General features: G+C 50.3%; 1 protein-coding gene across 18 annotated transcripts in view; it reads left to right on the top strand.

Annotated features, from left to right (window-relative positions):
• Positions 1 to 15,710, top strand: part of CAMSAP1 (calmodulin regulated spectrin associated protein 1) — a 68,524-nt gene extending 52,814 nt beyond the window's left edge. For 8 of the 18 annotated variants that reach the window (XM_070595891.1, XM_070595886.1, XM_070595889.1 and 5 more), the window contains 10 exons: positions 1,933 to 2,110; positions 2,787 to 2,878; positions 3,374 to 3,458; positions 3,999 to 6,384; positions 7,325 to 7,461; positions 7,901 to 8,109; positions 8,512 to 8,614; positions 10,234 to 10,352; positions 10,827 to 10,945; positions 14,054 to 15,710. In XM_070595891.1, the coding sequence (XP_070451992.1) occupies positions 1,933 to 2,110; positions 2,787 to 2,878; positions 3,374 to 3,458; positions 3,999 to 6,384; positions 7,325 to 7,461; positions 7,901 to 8,109; positions 8,512 to 8,614; positions 10,234 to 10,352; positions 10,827 to 10,945; positions 14,054 to 14,356 (3,731 nt within the window). In that variant the 3' untranslated portion in view covers positions 14,357 to 15,710. Of the gene's footprint in view, positions 1 to 1,932; positions 2,111 to 2,786; positions 2,879 to 3,373; positions 3,459 to 3,998; positions 6,385 to 7,324; positions 7,462 to 7,900; positions 8,110 to 8,511; positions 8,615 to 8,709; positions 10,353 to 10,826; positions 10,946 to 14,053 lie in introns of all 18 variants that reach the window. The other 10 variants (XM_070595899.1, XM_070595883.1, XM_070595888.1 and 7 more) reach the window with 2 other exon arrangements.
• Positions 15,711 to 17,170: the final 1,460 nt, after the last annotated feature.

Consider the following 17,170-nt stretch of genomic DNA (forward strand, 5'->3'; position numbering starts at 1 on the left):
GATGCTTTGGCTCTCCGAGTTCGATACCACCTTGGTCCAGCAGTCTGTGACACATTAGGTGCCCCTTTCCGTAGTGCACAGGCACCTGAGTGGATGGCATCTGTCCCTGTGGGGAAGCGCTCAGGGGTCGTTGCTGTGGGCTCTTGCTTTAGTGTTGTGGGTCCTGGTTCCTGGGGACTCATCTCCAGGCACCTGGCCTTGGCTCAGGCCCAGAGATGAGGCATGGAGTGGTGAGTTTCTATAGGGGGGACCACCCTTGGCAACCCCATCACCCCATCCTTGGTTTCTTCTCATGGGACAAGTTGACCAGGACCATCTTGTAGCTGCTTGTTTGCATTGCCCCTAGGCAAGCTCGGTTCCCTTCTCATTCCCATGACTCTCTGCTGCCAGGCCACATGGCTGCCACTCCTGCCGTGCAGGCCATTATGTAAGTCCGTGTGGACTCTGCCAGATTGCACAGCCGCCTGGCTTCCCAGTGGCAGTGACCATGGGCAGCCATGGTGTGCTGAAGAGGGGGCCCCTCATGCCTCCATGTGCCAGGGCATCTGTCCCCTGGCCTCCTTGGCCTTCTGTAGCGTATTAGCTGTCCCTCAGCTGTCCCTCAGCAGTCCCGGTAGCTCATCTCACTTGGTGAGGGCCGTGCTATGAGACTGTGCACAGCACGCCTTGGGGTCCCTGCTGAATTGTGTGTCTCACAGTCTTCCCAAGTCAGCACCCTCTCTCTGACTCAGGCCCGCCCCTGGCCACTGCTGGTCCCTGCCACTGCACCCCGGGTAGCCCTTTCCTCTCTGTCAGGTCCAGCCCATGCTTGTAGGCCTGGTGGCCTAGAGGGGAAGTGGGGGCAGGTCCTGCAGGGGCACATGTCATCGTGCGAGAGGCCTCTGCATGTCTCTGAGCACTCGGCCGGGGGGATTACCAGCTCTTAACAGGAAAGGGCACCCTCTTCTGGGTCACACAGTTCCAGGGAATCTGGGAATTTCGAGGTTTTCAAGGCCCAGAAGTCCCTGTATCGTGTGTCAGGATCTGCGTAGCGGTCTCCCTGGCAACGACCTTCTCTGACCACTAGTCCTGGGCCTGGCCCCAGCTGCAGCAGAGCGTAGTTCTGTGTCCTCAGCCCTCATTCCAGCTCTTGGCCACCTGGTGCTGGCTCAGTCTTTCCTTCTGTGTCTCCTTGAGCTCCAGTGGGCTCAGTGCAGCCATCCAGTCTTGTCATTCTGGAAACTCCCTCCCCACTCTCTCATCACATCAGCCACTGTGTCGCCTCTGCCGGCCACCCCCAGTGGACTGCCACCTGTGCCAGAGCTGTCTGAGCTCCAGCTGCCTTGGTGCTGGGTCGTTGTTGCCAGCCGGGCAGTGAAGAGTCCAGCTCCTACTGCCTTGGACGACCCCTTAGGCCACCTGTCTTGAGGCAGCTCTCTGGGGAGCAGCCTCAGAGATGGGGCTCCTGTTCCAAACTGGAGCTACGGGCCAGGCCTGACCTCCTCATCCTACTCCTTGGGGACTTGAGCTGAAGGGACCACTGGGGTGATGGGTCATACGCTGGGCCCAGATGACCAGGCCTTTCTGCAGCTGAGGCAGCGGGCCTCCTTGAGGGCTGGGCAGCAGGGCGTCCTGGGCGCTCCTCTTAGGGGGCCCCATGGTGGAGGCTGGTTGTTGGTGGTCAGAGACACACTGCTGGTTTCAGTTCTTCTAATCTGTGTCTTACCTTTTAATTTTGGTATAATATTTGTAGTACTTGTTATTGCAGAATACATTTGTTAAACTTGAAACCAGCTTTTTTGAAGAAGTTTGGTTTCAAGTAAAAGTTGTATTATTCTTAGTGCTTTTAGCTTTTATAATCTGTCTTTTTTTTTTTTTTAAAGATGCTTCTTGCTAATGTTGTAAGGAACTGTAAATAATATGACTATTTCTATAAAATTGCTATTTCTGCAGCTAAAACAGTGTCACACCAAAAAAGCAGTCGGCCTCCTGTTCCTATCTCCAATGCCACTAAGCGCAGCTTCCTGGGCAGCCCCGCGGCAGCGAGCCCGGCTGATCTGCAGTCCTCCACCCAGCTGCCAGCCGAGGGTTGTCCCAGGCACCACTTGCACCCCGAAGAGTCTGAGCATCTGTAAGCGTGTCTGCCCTCGGAATTAAGTCACCGTCCTGTTTCCCCTTTGCTTGTTAGCATCCAATTTTAGTTGTAGTGAGAGGTTGTCCCCACCTGGCCCCGCCCCTCCCCTCCCCAGAGGCAGGGAGGATGACTTTGACTGCGCACCTGAGCCGTGTGCTGTTAGCATTGGAAACTCGTGTTTTACAGACTATAGCCAGAAGTTAGTGTGGCCCCTAGTTGCAGTTTTTGGATACTTATCCCAAGTTTGAAGTTGTTGGTATTCTTTTCATTCTTTTTTTTTTTTTTGAGGAAGATTAGCCCTGAGCTGACATCTGCTGCCAATCCTCCTCTTTTTGCTGAGGAAGACTGGCCCTGAGCTAACATTGGTGCCCAGCTTCCTCCACTTTATATGTGGGACGCCTACCACAGCATGGCTTGCCAAGCGGTGCCGTGTCCACACCTGGGATCTGAACTGGCGAACCCCAGGCCACCAAAGTGGAACATGTGCACTTAACCGCTGAGCCACTGGGCCAGCCCCTTCATTCATTTTTATAATTATTAATTTTTCCAAAGAATCTATTTCTCACAGATTCGTGTGAATTCCTGACAGTCTCTGTAGTTTCTTTTGCATTTGCTTTTGAACTTGAAGGTTGATAGACTCGTGATTTTTCTCTCTGGTTCTTTTTCCATTTAGGGGGAAAGGGGCCTCTGCCTTTAGCCCATCACATCCTTTGTTGCCACTGAGACAGAAACAGCAAAAGACGATGCAGGGAGAGGAGTGCCCCGGTAAGGATGCTGTCTCCTCGGTACCTTCCGTTTTTCCTCACTTCTTCTTACTATATGTATTAAAATAACAGTTCTCAAAATTAAATACTCTTATTATGATGTAGTAATTTTAGTTAAGAAGACTATGGCAGAATAAGTTTTAATTTGTACGGATGTACCCTAGAATTTATAGTCTTTATAGTAAACATATCATTAAAATCTAATAAATTATATGAAGTATACAGAAAATTGCTGTATTGTACTTAAGCAAGAACATACATATTGATGTTCACTTAAAGTTCTGATTATTTCATGATTTGGACTGATTACTATTGAATTACATGTTACTTAGTATTGAAAGTATTGAAAATTGTATTGTGATTATCTGCTTTCCGTGAGCAGTTTTGGTGTACCAAATTATGAATTTCCTTGAGAAATGGCTAACATGTTGAAAGAATTTCAAATGATATAAAATTGGTTGCTTAACGCTGAACGCACTCTTCCTTTGAACTGCAGATCAGCGACACCGATCTAATTCTTTAACACGAGTCGATGGCCAGCCGCGAGGCGCAGCAGCAGCGTGGGCGGAGAAGAAGAACAGGTGACCTCTCTAGGTTTCAGATAAGCTTCTACTGGAAATGTCCATTAGCCTAACGCAGCAGGTCTCCAGATGTCCAAGGACCCCTGGGTGTCACGGAGGGAATCCATCCAATATATCAGAGATTTGCAAAAGTGTGAAACAGTGCCACTCTTAACACTATAAACTTTTTTGTTTTAGAATATATGGTCATTTGTCATGTAACAGGTTCTTATTGTAGTTTTTAATCAGTGTTTTAAAAGTGTCTCAGCTTTAATTTCTAGTATGATAAATATTGATTTATATTGATAAATATAATAAATAAAAACTCTTTGGGGTTCTTAGTAATTTTTAAGGGTAAAAGGAGTCCTGGGACCAAAATGTTTGCGAATTGCTAAACTAAAATTGTCTCTGGTTTTCTTTTGCCCTGGGGAAGAGTTTGTTTAAATCTCCTAGATTTCACACTCGTATTCTCTTTTCATAATTAGTTGTCTCTCACTGTGTTTGCATGGCCTCTCGTGTAGTCAGTGGCATGTCCAACGGGCTTCTTTCCCCACGCTGCAGGCCTGTGTCTCAGCCAGCACCCGTTGCTCTTCATCATGCTGCGAGCTGCGATCTGGACCCTGGCTCTGGTGATAGCGTCAGCTTGGCCCGCTCCATCAGCAAGGATAGTTTGGCATCCAATATCGTTAATCTGACCCCACAGAACCAGCCGCACCCCACAGCCCTAAAGACCAATGGGAAAAGCCTCCTGAACAATGTCGATATTGAGGACGAGGATGAAGAGCTTGTGGCCATCATTAGAACGGATGTGGCTCCCCACAGCGGTGACCTGGGCCTGATGGCAAGTGCCAGATCTCCCCAGAGACTGGCGGACACCTTAGAAAGTAAGCCTGACAGTTTCTTCTTGGAGCCGTTGATGCCAGCCGTGCTTAGGCCAGCTAAAGAGAAGCAGATGATTACCAAGGAGGATGAGTGCGGAGAAGGGCGGCCAAGGAGCTTCACCTCCAAGAGGTCCAGCGAGGGCTACCAGCCTCTGCTGCGGAAGAAGGCATCCAGCGGTCATGTCAGTCGAGACTTGAATAGGACTTTCACTCCCATCTGTTCAGAACTTCCTGTGGGTTTGGACCCTGTGCCCGCTGAGGCGGGGCCGCAGGTGGTGGGGGAAGCCTGTGGTAGGCCTCTGGCCAGTGGCGGTTTTGATCCATTGTCTCAGGGACAGTCTGCCGACGGCTTCTTTCTTCATGTAGCCAGAGCCGAGGAAGACACGGAGGGCAGGTTCTATGTTAGCTGTGCAAAAAGTCCCAACGCCCACCATCCAGAGCCATGGACTGTCCTGAGGCAGGACTCCGACTCGGACATTGCAGATCTAGAGGAAGCTGAGCACGATTTACTTGGTGAGGACCACCCTGTGGTGATCACTAAGTATGTCGGTGAGGAGGAGTCGGCAAAGCTGCAGGAGGATCTGAAAGTGAAAGAGCATGAGGACAAGGATGACGCCAGTGGCCGCTCGAGCCCATGTCTGAGCACCGTCTCTCAGATCAGCAGCGTCTCCATGGCGAGCGGGAGCGTGAAGATGACCAGCTTCGCGGAAAGGAAGCTCCAGAGGCTCAACAGCTGTGAGACCAAGTCCAGCACCAGCAGCTCCCAGAAGACCACGCCCGATGGCTCAGAGAGCTGCCCGCCCCCACTGACGACCTGGAAGCAGAGGAGAGAGCAGAGTCCGAGCAGGCAGAGCAAGGATCACGCCAGCCTCCTGGCGTCCGAGCTGGTGCAGCTCCACATGCAGCTGGAGGAGAAACGGAGAGCCATCGAAGCGCAGAAGAAGAAGATGGAGACTCTGTCCGCCAGGCAGCGACTGAAGCTGGGGAAGGCAGCCTTCCTGCACGTGGTCAAGAAAGGCAAGGCCGATGTCGTCCCTCAGCCGCTTAAACCAGAACACTTCGCTAGAGAGTATTCTCAGCACAACGGAGAGGACTTTGATGGTGGCGTTTCCAAGATGGAAGAATTTCTTGTTAAGGAAGAGGGGAGAGAGGATCTCCTTAGTGAGTCTCAAGATGTGGACAGGGAAAGCCTGGCTTTCATTCAGCAGCATAAACCGAAAGACCCTGCCACTCTCCACGACCTGGAGAAGCACAAAGCGCTCTCTGCTGCTCTCCTGGAAGACAGCGCTGGCGAGGTGGGGGACGTGAGCGAGTGCGACCTTTCTATTGAGAAGCTTAACGAGACCATCAGCACACTGCAGCAGGCGATTCTGAAGATTTCTCAGCAGCAAGAACAGCTGCTTATGAAATCCCCCACAGCACCAGCTCCAGGTTCTAAGAACAACTCCCAGGACCAGAGAGTCAAGACAGCCATCCACTTCGTCGAGCCGCTCTCTCCCACTGGAGTGACGGGTCACCGCAAACCCCCTCGTCTTGGTCAGGGTCGGAATTCCCGTTCAGGAAGACCGGCTGACCTGAAGGTCCCGAAAGACAGACAGCAGGGTTCCTCCCGGAGCAAGACCCCGACGCCCAGTATAGAGACCCTCCCCCACTTACGGTCCTTCCCTCCTCGGACGCCCTCTGACCCGGGCTGGGACGGTGGTGCAGACCCAGGGAGTGACCCTCAGGAGAAGTGCTTCTTCGACAGTTACCGGCTCCATGATGAGAGCAATCAGCGGACATTTGTCTTGTCCTCCTCCAAAGATGCAAACATTATATTGGAACAGACGAGCCTCAAAGAGGCTCTGGACGGCGGCGAGAAGGAGGCGGGGCTCAGTGCCCCGGCTGGCTCCGGCAAGGAGAACGGGCCTGTGGACGAGCCCCCGAGGAGCAAGGCCAGCCTCATCGAGGTAGACCTCTCAGACCTGAAGGCCCCTGATGAGGACGGAGAGACGGAAGGCCACGAGAGCTCTGTGGACCTCAGCACTGACGGCGATCAGAAGCCGGGAGTCGGCTTCTTCTTCAAGGTAAACTACTGGTAGCGTTTGTATCAAGCCGTTGTCAGGGATGTCACTTTACCTTAGTGGGGAGGGTGTTATGAAGAACTTAAATTCAAAGCAGGGGCTGGCAGACCTCTCTTACAAAGGCCGGAGAGTGGCTCTGTGGCTCTGCAGGCCATGCAGTCTCTGTCGCAAGCACTGAGCTCTACCCAGAGCAGCCACAGGCCACACCTGCTCACGTGAGCATGGCTGTGTGCCAACCAAGGCCCCTGAAACGTGAATTTCATGTAATTTTCATGTGTCACAAAATGTGTTTCTTTTGATGGTTTTCCAACCATTTAAAAATGTTCTTAGCTTGTAGTTGCCACAAAAACGGGTGGTGCGTCAGATTTGGCCTTTGGGCCAAAGTTTGCTGAACCTGTTACAGAGTCTAGATAGATATAGAAACTTCAAGAAACATTTTTGTTTCTATATGTTCCTTTCTTGTAATTTTTTCTTAGGGAGAAGAGAAAAAGGAATTGTGAGAACTTCTCTGTTTTAATAGTGTCTGCTTTCCTTCTGGCAGCTGTGAGGGTGGATGGCGTACTTCAGAGTCGTCAGATTTTCTTGTCGAAAGCTGCATACTTTGTTTGGTGTTTATGCTTTTATAACGTAAACAAATGAATAATCAATTGGGTGTTACCTCATATTGTGGAAATAGATGTAGTTTTCAAGGCAAACTGAATCCAGTGTGAGACATTTGGAAAGTTGACAAACTTTATGAGTGCTTTCTGAGTGGCATGGTTTTTTTCCTTCTGTATTTTAGCATCTGTAAACATATGCTGTTCATCAGGTAAAAAAAGAGTATGAAAATCTTTGGACTGCATTAAAATTTTCATGTTAAAGTCTGCTGGTGGGCTGAAACAGGTGTTTGTGGGTTATCTGAGGGTCGTGTCCTCTAACATTCTGTGTGGTGTCTGCTCTGTAGGATGAACAAAAGGCGGAAGATGAGCTCGCCAAGAAGCGGGCGGCCTTCCTCCTGAAGCAGCAGCGCAAGGCCGAGGAGGCTCGCGTGCGGAAGCAGCAGCTGGAAGCAGAAGTGGAGCTCAAGAGAGACGAGGCCAGGTAAGCTGGCTCCGGCTGCCGGCCCGCCCACTGTGCCGGGGAGGGAGACGGGGCTGCCATGTCCAGCCAGACCAGTGCTGCTGGGTGAGGCTGCTAGCGCCTGTGTCTCAGGCCGAAGTTGGGTTACAGCGTCTTGTGTGCTGTCATCTGGGCCAGGCTCTGGCTTAAGCACTTGCTGTGGGCTGTCTCCCTTCATCTCCACAACAACAGTGGGAGCTGTATGACTTTATCCCCATCGTAATGCGACCTGGGAAGTGTGCTGGCCATGGTTACGCAGCTCTGCGGTGAGGCTGGGTGTAACATGGGGAGGTGGGGGTCGGGGCCTGCACCACCGCACGAGTGCTGGCCCCCCTCTGTCCCCACTGCCGGAGGTGGTGCCTGGCCACTCTCCAGACGAATCCTTCTAACCAGGACTGTCTTGACCATGTTTTTCTCTCAGGCGTAAAGCCGAAGAAGATCGGATACGGAAGGAGGAAGAGAAGGCGCGACGAGAGCTCATCAAACAGGAATACTTGCGGAGGAAGCAGCAACAGATTTTAGAAGAACAAGGACTGGGAAAACCTAAATCGAAGCCAAAAAAGCCGCGGCCAAAGTCAGTCCATCGGGAAGAGTCGTGTAGCGACTCGGGAACCAAGTGCTCCTCAACCCGTAAGCAGCTCTGTTGGGAGTGGCGGCCCTGGTCCTCTTTCCCACGTGAGATGCTGCCCCCGGCGGCAGAGCGCTCTCACGTTCTTGACCTCATTTTAATTTTCCCAACAACTGTGAGGTGATGTGGTGAGGAGCGTTACCCCCATTTTACAGATGGGAAAGTTGAGATGAAGTGCTCATGTCCTCAGGTGGTAAGATGTGTGGTGTGCGAGGTGGTTCCCCCACGGTGGGGTGTACGTGTGCTGCCCCTTGACGGGAGATGGAGCTGCAGAGTGCTGGATACCACAGGATCGGCGTTTGGGCCCTGGTTCTTTCTACCGTACCACAGGTCAGGGAGAAGCTATGCAAATACAATGGGGGACAAATACACGTCTTGTGAAAGCTTCTTTTTGTCTCCGGCAGCTGATAACCTGAGCCGGGCCCAGTCGGGCTCCAGCCTGTCCTTGGCCTCCGCAGCAACGACTGAGCCCGAGAGCGTTCATTCAGGGGGCACGCCTTCCCAGCGGTAAGGAGGCTAGGGGAGGGGACAACGGAATTTTCAGATTAAAAAAAAATTGTATGGGAGATGGTTTCATAACTTGAGCTTTGATATAATTTCAGATGTCCAGAAGAGTTGGGGTAATTTCACAAGAACTCCTAAATGCCCTTCACCTGGGGTCCCCAGTTGGTTACACTTGGTGACAGTTTGCTTTGTCTCTCTCCCCAGCCCCGTGTGCGTTTGTGTTGTCGGTCAGTTAAGAGTGAACGGGAGACGTCAGTGTGTGTTTCCTGTGAACAGGGACTTCTCGTGTTACCACAGTTACCCAACCCACACTTTTATCCAGTGCTCTCCCCACGCTCAGTTGTCGTCAGCTGTCCCTGGTGTCCTGAGAACCGTGTTTCCGCAGTTGAGGAGCCGTTCAGTGCCTCACCCTGAATCGCTGTTTTCTTTAGTCTGGAACAGTCCTTAGCCCTCCTTTGTCTGTCTTTACCTTGACACTTGGAGAAGTACAGGCCGGTTGTTTGGTTGACTGTCCCTCAGTGTGCCTTTCCCCACGATCAGGTTGAGGCTGTGCGTTTTCGGTGTGCACTGTTCTCAGTGCAGCCTGTCAGGCGTGTCACGTTTACTTGAGTTAAGTAAGTACTTGGGTGTTTGCCACTGGTACTGAACAGTTTCCCTTTGTGATTAAAAAGCAATTTGGGAAGAGGTGCTGGGGACCTTGTTGATCCCACTGAACTGCTCACGGGCCTTGGTAACCACCGCTCATCCCCTCCGTCGCCTCTTCCATGTGTGTTGTTGGCCTCTTCTGGTAGGCACATCCCCCTTCCTGTCTCTCATTTTGTGTGCACATCCTGTGGCTGTAGCCCCATTGTCCTGCCTCTTCACATGTCCAGTGGCTTCTGGTTGCCTGGGCTTTGTGGAGGTCGCCTCTCAGGGCCTCTGGATTCTGGTTGGACTTTTGTTCTGGTGGTCGGTGACCTGGGCTGGATTTGACTCCAGCCCTGCCTGCCTGCCTCCCACGCGTGAGCAGCTGTGCCCAGCCTTGCGACCGCTGGAATCTGCTTCGCTGAGTGGAGGCTGCCCTGCAGTGGGACGGCTCGGGCCTGCTGGGCGTGAGAGTGCCGTTGAGAAGGGGAGCTTTGGGCCGGCCCTCTCGGTCCCCTCCTTCCTTCCCTCGGTCTGGTCCCTCATTTGGCAGCAGCACAGATTCATACTTCATCCTCCAGCTTCCCAAACAGTCAGGCACCGAGCGTGGCTCTCCTGCTCGGTGGGGGCGGCGCCATTGGCCAAGGGCCGCCTGCAGGTGGACCTTCTCTGATGGACCTCAGCTCCCCTCGGCCGTCGGCTTTCCTCACTCTGTACTGCCTGAAGTGTTGGGTTTTGTATTTTGCCTAGAGTTTGTAATTGTGTTCCACAAGGAACAGACCGTTGCCAGAAGCCTCCTCCCACTGTGGATGCTCCTCCTCCTCCTTCTTTTTTCTTTTGCTGAGGAGGATTCGCCCTGAGCTAGCAGTGGGTGTTCCTCCTTGCACTCGTGGGGCAGCTTGGCCTGTTTCGGGGTGGGATTCTGCAAGGCAGCAGCCAGTGTGGGCAAAACAGGTGTGCCCCACCCATCCCTGCATGCCCCTCGTCCTTGTCTTCAGCAGAGTCGAGTCCCTGGAAGCCCTGCCCGTATTAAGCCGCAACCCGAGCAGAAGCACAGACAGAGACTGGGAGACGGCGTCCGCAGCGTCCTCCCTCGCCTCCGTGGCCGAGTACACAGGTGACAGCCTTGCTTTCTGTAGAGGTCATAGGCAGCCGTCGATGTCGTGGGGGGCGGTGACGGGTGCATCACATCTGTGTGAGGGAGGCAGTGCTTGGCCCTCTAGCTGCCTCAGTGGTGGCTGATGTGCCTTTGTGTCCACACAGCCCCGTGGCCAGGTACTGTGTCCTTGGCACTTTGGAACCTTAGGTTTTTAAAAATTATTATATTCTGGTTTTACTTTTTTTAATACCAAACTGAAATTAGAAAGAGGATAAATTATTAATTAGTCTTTTCCTTGGTTTATTTAAAATTCATAGCTCGCAATTTTTTTCAGATAGGTTTGAAGTAGCTGTTACTTCCCATTTTCAGAAAATCATAAGCATCCCTAATTTAGCCTGCCTGTTGTGTGGCTCTAAGGAATTCTTGGCTTCTTTCATGTGTGTGATGTGCCTTAGAATATTAATTTTACAAACCTTGGCCTGGTTTCCACAGGTCCCAAGCTCTTTAAGGAGCCTAGTAGCAAATCCAACAAACCGATCATTCATAATGCTGTGTCCCATTGCTGTCTGGCTGGAAAAGTGAATGAACCTCACAAGAATTCGATATTAGAGGCAAGTATCAAATTCTACCACTAAGTTTGTATGTGGACTGGGAGGTGTTTATAAATTAAGCGTTCTTTCTAAAAGAAAACGTTGTGATGGTTTGCGCAGGAGGCTTATTGCTTTGTGAGGCGGGTCTCCTCTTCCTTTAGTGTCATTGAGGGGCCTCGGCGCCCGGGGCTGGGTCAGGGAGCACACCCAAAAGCTGGGCCGCGGGGCTGGTCTAGGCATGGCAGCTTTGCAGGCCACAGCCTGTTGCTCAGCTCCAACGTCTTGATGTGAAAATGGCCGCAGATGGCGTGTGGGCAGACGGACGAGGCTCTGTCCCCCTAAACTGTGTTTAAAGGCAGGTGGTGACTGCGTTTGGCCTGCGGCCCCAGGTTGGAAAGTGATTAGTAATCTGGAAAAGAGGGAGAGGTGGGCAGGGTTAGGGTCCAGAGGATGCGGTGGTCAGTGGGCGGGTCAGGGAGGTCCTCCTAGAAAGTGACCTGGACGAGGGGAGGTTTGGGGAGAGCTCCAGGCAGCAGGAGTGCACTGTGCAGAGGCACCAAGCGGGAGGGGGCATGTGCTGAGCTCGTGGGAGCCAGTGGGCTGGAGCACGGACTGAGGGGAGGTCAGAGGGTGCAGGTGGCCGTAGGACAGGACTCCAGCTTTGCTTTGCATGAACGCAGGTGTGGACAGAGGAGGCTGTGAGCTGACCTGCCTTCTGAACAGCCACATTGGCTGCCAGGTCCAGAATAGGCTGAAGAGAGTGAGGGTGTAAGTGGGAGCCGAGTAACAAAAGCCAGAGGGGAGGGCGCTGACTGGGACCAGGCTGCCAGAGTGGGGAGGGCCGGAAGGGCCTGGAGTGTGGATGCGTGACTTATTGCAGCTAATTCTATTCATGCTTGAACACAGTTTTTATGTAGTTGAAATCAGCATTTTATATATATATATATATATATATATATATATATATATATATATATCCACTTTGAATTCTACTTTTTCTTCTTGATCTTTTAAAGTAGTATTTGTTAGTAATTTATTCAAAATAGTAACAGACCCTCTTTATATGCTGACAAGAACAAAATACATTTATGAAGAATAACTGTTTTCTTTCTTTTTTCTTGGTGAGGAATGATTGGCCCTGAGCTAATATCTCTTTCCTATCTTCCTTTTTTTGTTTGAGGAAGATTGTCCCTGAGCTAACATCTGTGCCAGTCTTTCTCTATTTTGTATGTGGGATGCCACCATAGCATGGCTTGATAAGTGGTGCACAGGTCTCTGCCTGGGACCCAAACCTGTGAACCCTAGGCCACCGAAGCAGAGTGGGCAAACTTAACCACTATGCCACCAGGCTGACCTGAAGAATAACTATTTTCTAAAGCAAAAATCAATAGAAGACTGGCGTTGTTTTACATTTTTACAAATCTTTTAAATTCCTGGCTTTGTAGAAGACGATCCTCATCCACTTCTACAGCCGGTTTGTTCCGAGAGCACATGTCTGCAGTCTTGGAGAACCCCACTGTCCACTGCACGAGGAGAGGGCGCAGCCAGAGCCCTTCTCAGAGTTACTGTAGAAGGAGTGTGGGCCTCGGGGCCCCGAGAGGGTTTCAGGACCCCCGGACTGTGCTTGAGAGCAGCTGGGTAGGAAGTTAAACTAGGTCTGTTGAGGCAGGAGGAGCACCTGTTTTAAAAAAACGTTAATACAGAGACATCTCCCAGACCACCATACAGCAGACACTCCCAGGACGCACCGTCATGTTTGCTTCAGGCCCTTCTTTGTGGCTCGTCACTGAAGGACCACTCGCCACCAGAAACCCCGCCCTGTCGAGGGGCAGTTGAGTGGTTTAGTCTGTTCACAGAGCAGTTCAGCCGCCGCAGCTTGCTCGTTCCAGCACGTTTCATCACTCGGAACAGAAACCCTGCACCGGTCAGCCCAGCCCCAGGCTCCCGCCCTCCCCGTCCTGGCTGCCACGAACCTGCTGTCTGTCTCTAGGATGGGCCATTTCTGAACCTTTCATGTGAAGGGTCTCATCCATTAAGCAGCCTTTGGTGTCCGGCTCTTTCAGTCAGCATCATGTTTTGTTTTTTTTTTTTTTTTTTTTTTAAGATTTTATTTATTTTTTATTTTTCCTTCTCCCCAAAGCCCCCCAGTACATAGTTGTACATTTTATTTTATTTATTTATTTTTTTGAGGAAGATTAGCCCTGAGCTAACTGCTGCCAGTCCCTCCTCTCTGCTGAGGAAGACTGGCCCGGAGCTAACATCCAGGCCCATCTTCCTCTGCTCTATGTGTGGTATGCCTACCACAGCATGCCTTTTGCCAAGTGGTGCCATGTCCCCACGCGGTATCCGAACCAGCGAACCCCGGGCCGCCAAGAAGCAGAATGTGTGAACTTAACTGCTGCGCCACCAGGCCGGCCCCAGCATCATGTTTTCAAGTCTCGTCATGTTGCAGCATGTGTCAGTGCCTCACTCCTTTTTGTGGCTTAGTAATACTCCATTCTATGGATGGACCCCATTTACCCATTCTTCAGTTGATGGACACTTGGGTGGTTTCTCCTTTTTGGCTGTTATGAATGATGCTGCTGCGCACGCTCATGTACAAGTTTTTGTGTGGATGTGTGTTTTAAATTTTCTTGAGTGAAACCTAAGAGGAGGATGCTGAGTCACACGGTAAGTCTGTGTTGAACATTTTGAGCAGCGGCTGCGCCATCCTCCATTCCCACCAGCAGTGCATGAGGGCCCGATTTCTTTCACCCTCAGCAACACTTATTAGTGTCTGTCTGTCTGATGCAGCCATCCCTATGAGTGTCAAGTGCTATCTCTTTGAGGTTTTGATTTGCGTTTCTCTGTTGGCTAATGATGTTGAGCACTTTTCTTGTGATTTTTCACTTGTTTAAAAGCACTTTTTTCCTTGCATACCTAGACTTGAGTAAATCTCAATGGCATCTGATGCTCCACTGAATGGATGACCCATAATTTCAGAGTAGGAGACTACAGATGGTGTATCAGTCAGCTTTCAGGAGCGGGTGTTACCAGCCACTGGCCTCTTGGTCGTGGGACGCTGTAGATGCTGTGACTGTGGGTGCCACTCTCAAGTCCTCCTTTCTTTTCCCTTACTCCCCGATACAGGAGCTAGAGAAGTGTGACGCCAATCACTACATCATACTGTTTCGTGATGCCGGCTGCCAGTTCAGGGCACTTTACTGCTATTATCCAGACACTGAGGAAATCTACAAATTAACTGGCACGGGGCCAAAGAGCATTACCAAGAAAATGATCGACAAACTGTATAAATACAGCTCAGACCGGAAACAGTTTAACCTGATCCCAGCCAAAACCATGTCCGTCAGTGTGGATGCTCTCACTATCCACAACCACCTGTGGCAGCCCAAGCGGCCTGCAGCGCCAAAGAAGACCCAGACTCGTAAATGACACTGGCGCGGGCTGCGTCTGAACATGTGCCGAGGGGATCGATATTTATTATTTTAATCCGTTTGGGTACGAAGTGTGCAAAGTCACAGACCTTTTACGAAGAGGCTTCTAAAGAACAAAAGAAAACCCTCCCTTAGCTCCCAGCACACAGAGGATGCCAGGTGCAGCAAGAACGGAGGGAGAAACACCGTTTGCAGTTACTCCTGGCTGCCGGGGTCCCTGCTAACCACGGAGGCCTCACACGGGGGATGTGCCTGTAGGCGGTGGATTCCTTTTACTTGAAGTTCTCCTTCAGTGTGAATTAAAGTGATTTACTCTGCGCTCTCGCCTCTCACCTCACCCCCTTTGCACGTGACCTGACACCCTCATGTTGGCCAGCTGTAATCTCGTGAGATTATAGGACTGAGACTCGGGTCTCAGGTCAGGGTGTTTGAATGTCTTTAGGAAAGGAACTCGTATTAGGGAAATCTTTTTCATTTGAGAAATTGTATGATATTTATTGATTGTGTCTACTGCCAACGTTTATATCCAATTCTAAGATTTCTGAAAAAACTCTTGTTCCTTGCTGCTCAGAAAAAGTTTACTGAAAATACCAGTTCACTAAAAGCACTGAAATCTGCAAGTCTGTCTTCTGCTAAAGTAAGGTTTACAAATACGGAGCTGACCCTTGCTGACCCGCAATCATGAGGATGGTGAATGGTACTATTAGCCAGCGTTTGCCTAACTGAAAACGGGCAAGCTGAGCAGATTACAGCCCTTGTTCGTTAAGTTTTGGATAGTACTCTAATGATTTGTTCACTTTAATAAAGACAGATTTTGGTAAAGTAGAATATTTTTCACTCTGAGCATGTTTCTTGTAAAAGGTGATGCACTCAAGCTGACAGTTCTTACAGTGTTCCGTTTTGTCACGACCTGCCCTGCCTGATTCCTGCTTCTGGAAGAGCAGCTCGCCCTCAGAGGAGCGTGCGGTTCTCTGTTTAGATCGATAGTTTTGTGTTGTCGCCTGTTTAGAAACACAGTGGCCGTTTGCGGTTGCTTCGGAACTCCGAGTGAGTGGAGTGGCTCTGGGCTCTCTCCGCGCGTCCCGACGGGCAGGAAACTGCTCCAGACCAGACGGTCCCTGGGAGCGGTTGCGGCCAGTCCGGCCTGGGCGCGTACCCGCCTCCCTGTGCCCGCCCTCGCGGGGCCGCAGCTCTGCTGACACCTTGTGACTGACCAGCTGCCCCGAGTCTGCGTTTGATCCATCTGCCAGAAGATTCTGGAGTCACTTCTGGTAGTTTTGCACATATTTTTGGGGAGTGTTACTTGAATCTCAAGCTGCAGAGAAAAATAAAGATCAATAGAAAAAGTTAAACGAGTGTTAACTGTTCCATAATTTTAGATGGATAAAAAAGGTAACGAGGAAACAGGTATAAAACATTAGAAGGAATTGTGGGTCTTTCTTCGTCCCCTCTGTCCTCTGCAGTTGTGTACATGCTGTGTTGGAGGCAGCTGTGCTCCACCTGTCTTGGTGGAGGCTGCGTGCCCTTGAGTGCCGAGTGTGACAGGTCCTTTGTGAACTCCTGCTGCCCTGCTTTCACCCTCGTGTGGGATTCTCACTGTACGCTTGGTATTCTATTATTATATTTATTTTAAGGAAGCACTAAATGTAATAAAGTCATTGACTAATTTACTTTTATTGATCACACGTGTGTGAGGTTGTCATGGCTCATTTTGTCATTCAGTGTCACAGCTCCTTGCTTTAGAGGAGTTTTACGTTGGTGTTAGTTAACTAACTTTCCTCTCCTAGAAAATCACATTGTTCTGTCTTCCAGAGAAGTGAGGCTTGCTAACTGCTTCCTTTATGAAGTCCAAATGTGTGACAACTTCTCTGTCGTGTTGTAACGTAATCCTCTTGAGGTAAGTGGAATTTGATTTAATGAAGATTTAGAGGTACTTCTGGCATAGAGCTGGAAAATAAACATTCCTGCCAAACTTCTGGATTTTCTTGATGTAATTAGTCAATGTATGGAGCATCCTGAGAATTGTTCGCGTGCAGTTTTGCGCTGTGTTAGGTCAGCCACCACTAACAGCAGCTGACGTTTCTGATGTCCCAGGTCTGTAGGCCAGCGCTCCGTAAATGGCCGAAAGAAGTGTTCCCTGTCTTCTCTGCGCATTGATTGGCGTAGCAACCTTTTTTATTGTGAAAAACGTTGGACACGCAGGATTTTAGTCCTTTCTGGCTTGGATGTGATAAAGACAGAATTTTTCAGTTTATAGAATTGAGTTGGAGCTGTCTTTATAAACGTTTCACATTTTGCAAAGCACCTGCAATATTTGTGTCATGTTGCAAATTTCTAAGGATGGTAATGTACATTTTTCATTGCCTTTCAGAATTCTGGTGGTATTATTTAAGACAAGTTGCTCTTGTCTACCCATGTAGAATTTAACCTTTTTTTAAAAAATTTTTTTAATTTTTTTTGAGGAAGATTAGCCCTGAGCTAACATCTGCTGCCAACCCTCCTCTTTTTGCTGAGGAAGACTGGCCCTGAGCTAACATCCGTGCCCATCTTCCTCTACTTTATATATGGGATGCCTACCACAGCATGGCGTGCCAAGCGGTGCCATGTCCACACCCGGGATCCAAACCCTCGAACCCCAGGCCGCCGAAGTGGAACGTGCACACTTAACCGCTGTGCCACTGGGCTGGCCCCAGAATTTAATCTTTTAAAGAAAGTATCAACCAAATGATTGAACGTGTGATGAAGTTTATCTAAGTCCTTGGTAATGACATGGAATCCTGGGAGCCCCAAAGGCTTGGTGTGTAAGATGAAT

The sequence above is a fragment of the Equus przewalskii genome, chromosome 26, assembly GCF_037783145.1.
Source record: "Equus przewalskii isolate Varuska chromosome 26, EquPr2, whole genome shotgun sequence".
In the NCBI taxonomy this organism is placed as follows: domain Eukaryota; kingdom Metazoa; phylum Chordata; class Mammalia; order Perissodactyla; family Equidae; genus Equus; species Equus przewalskii.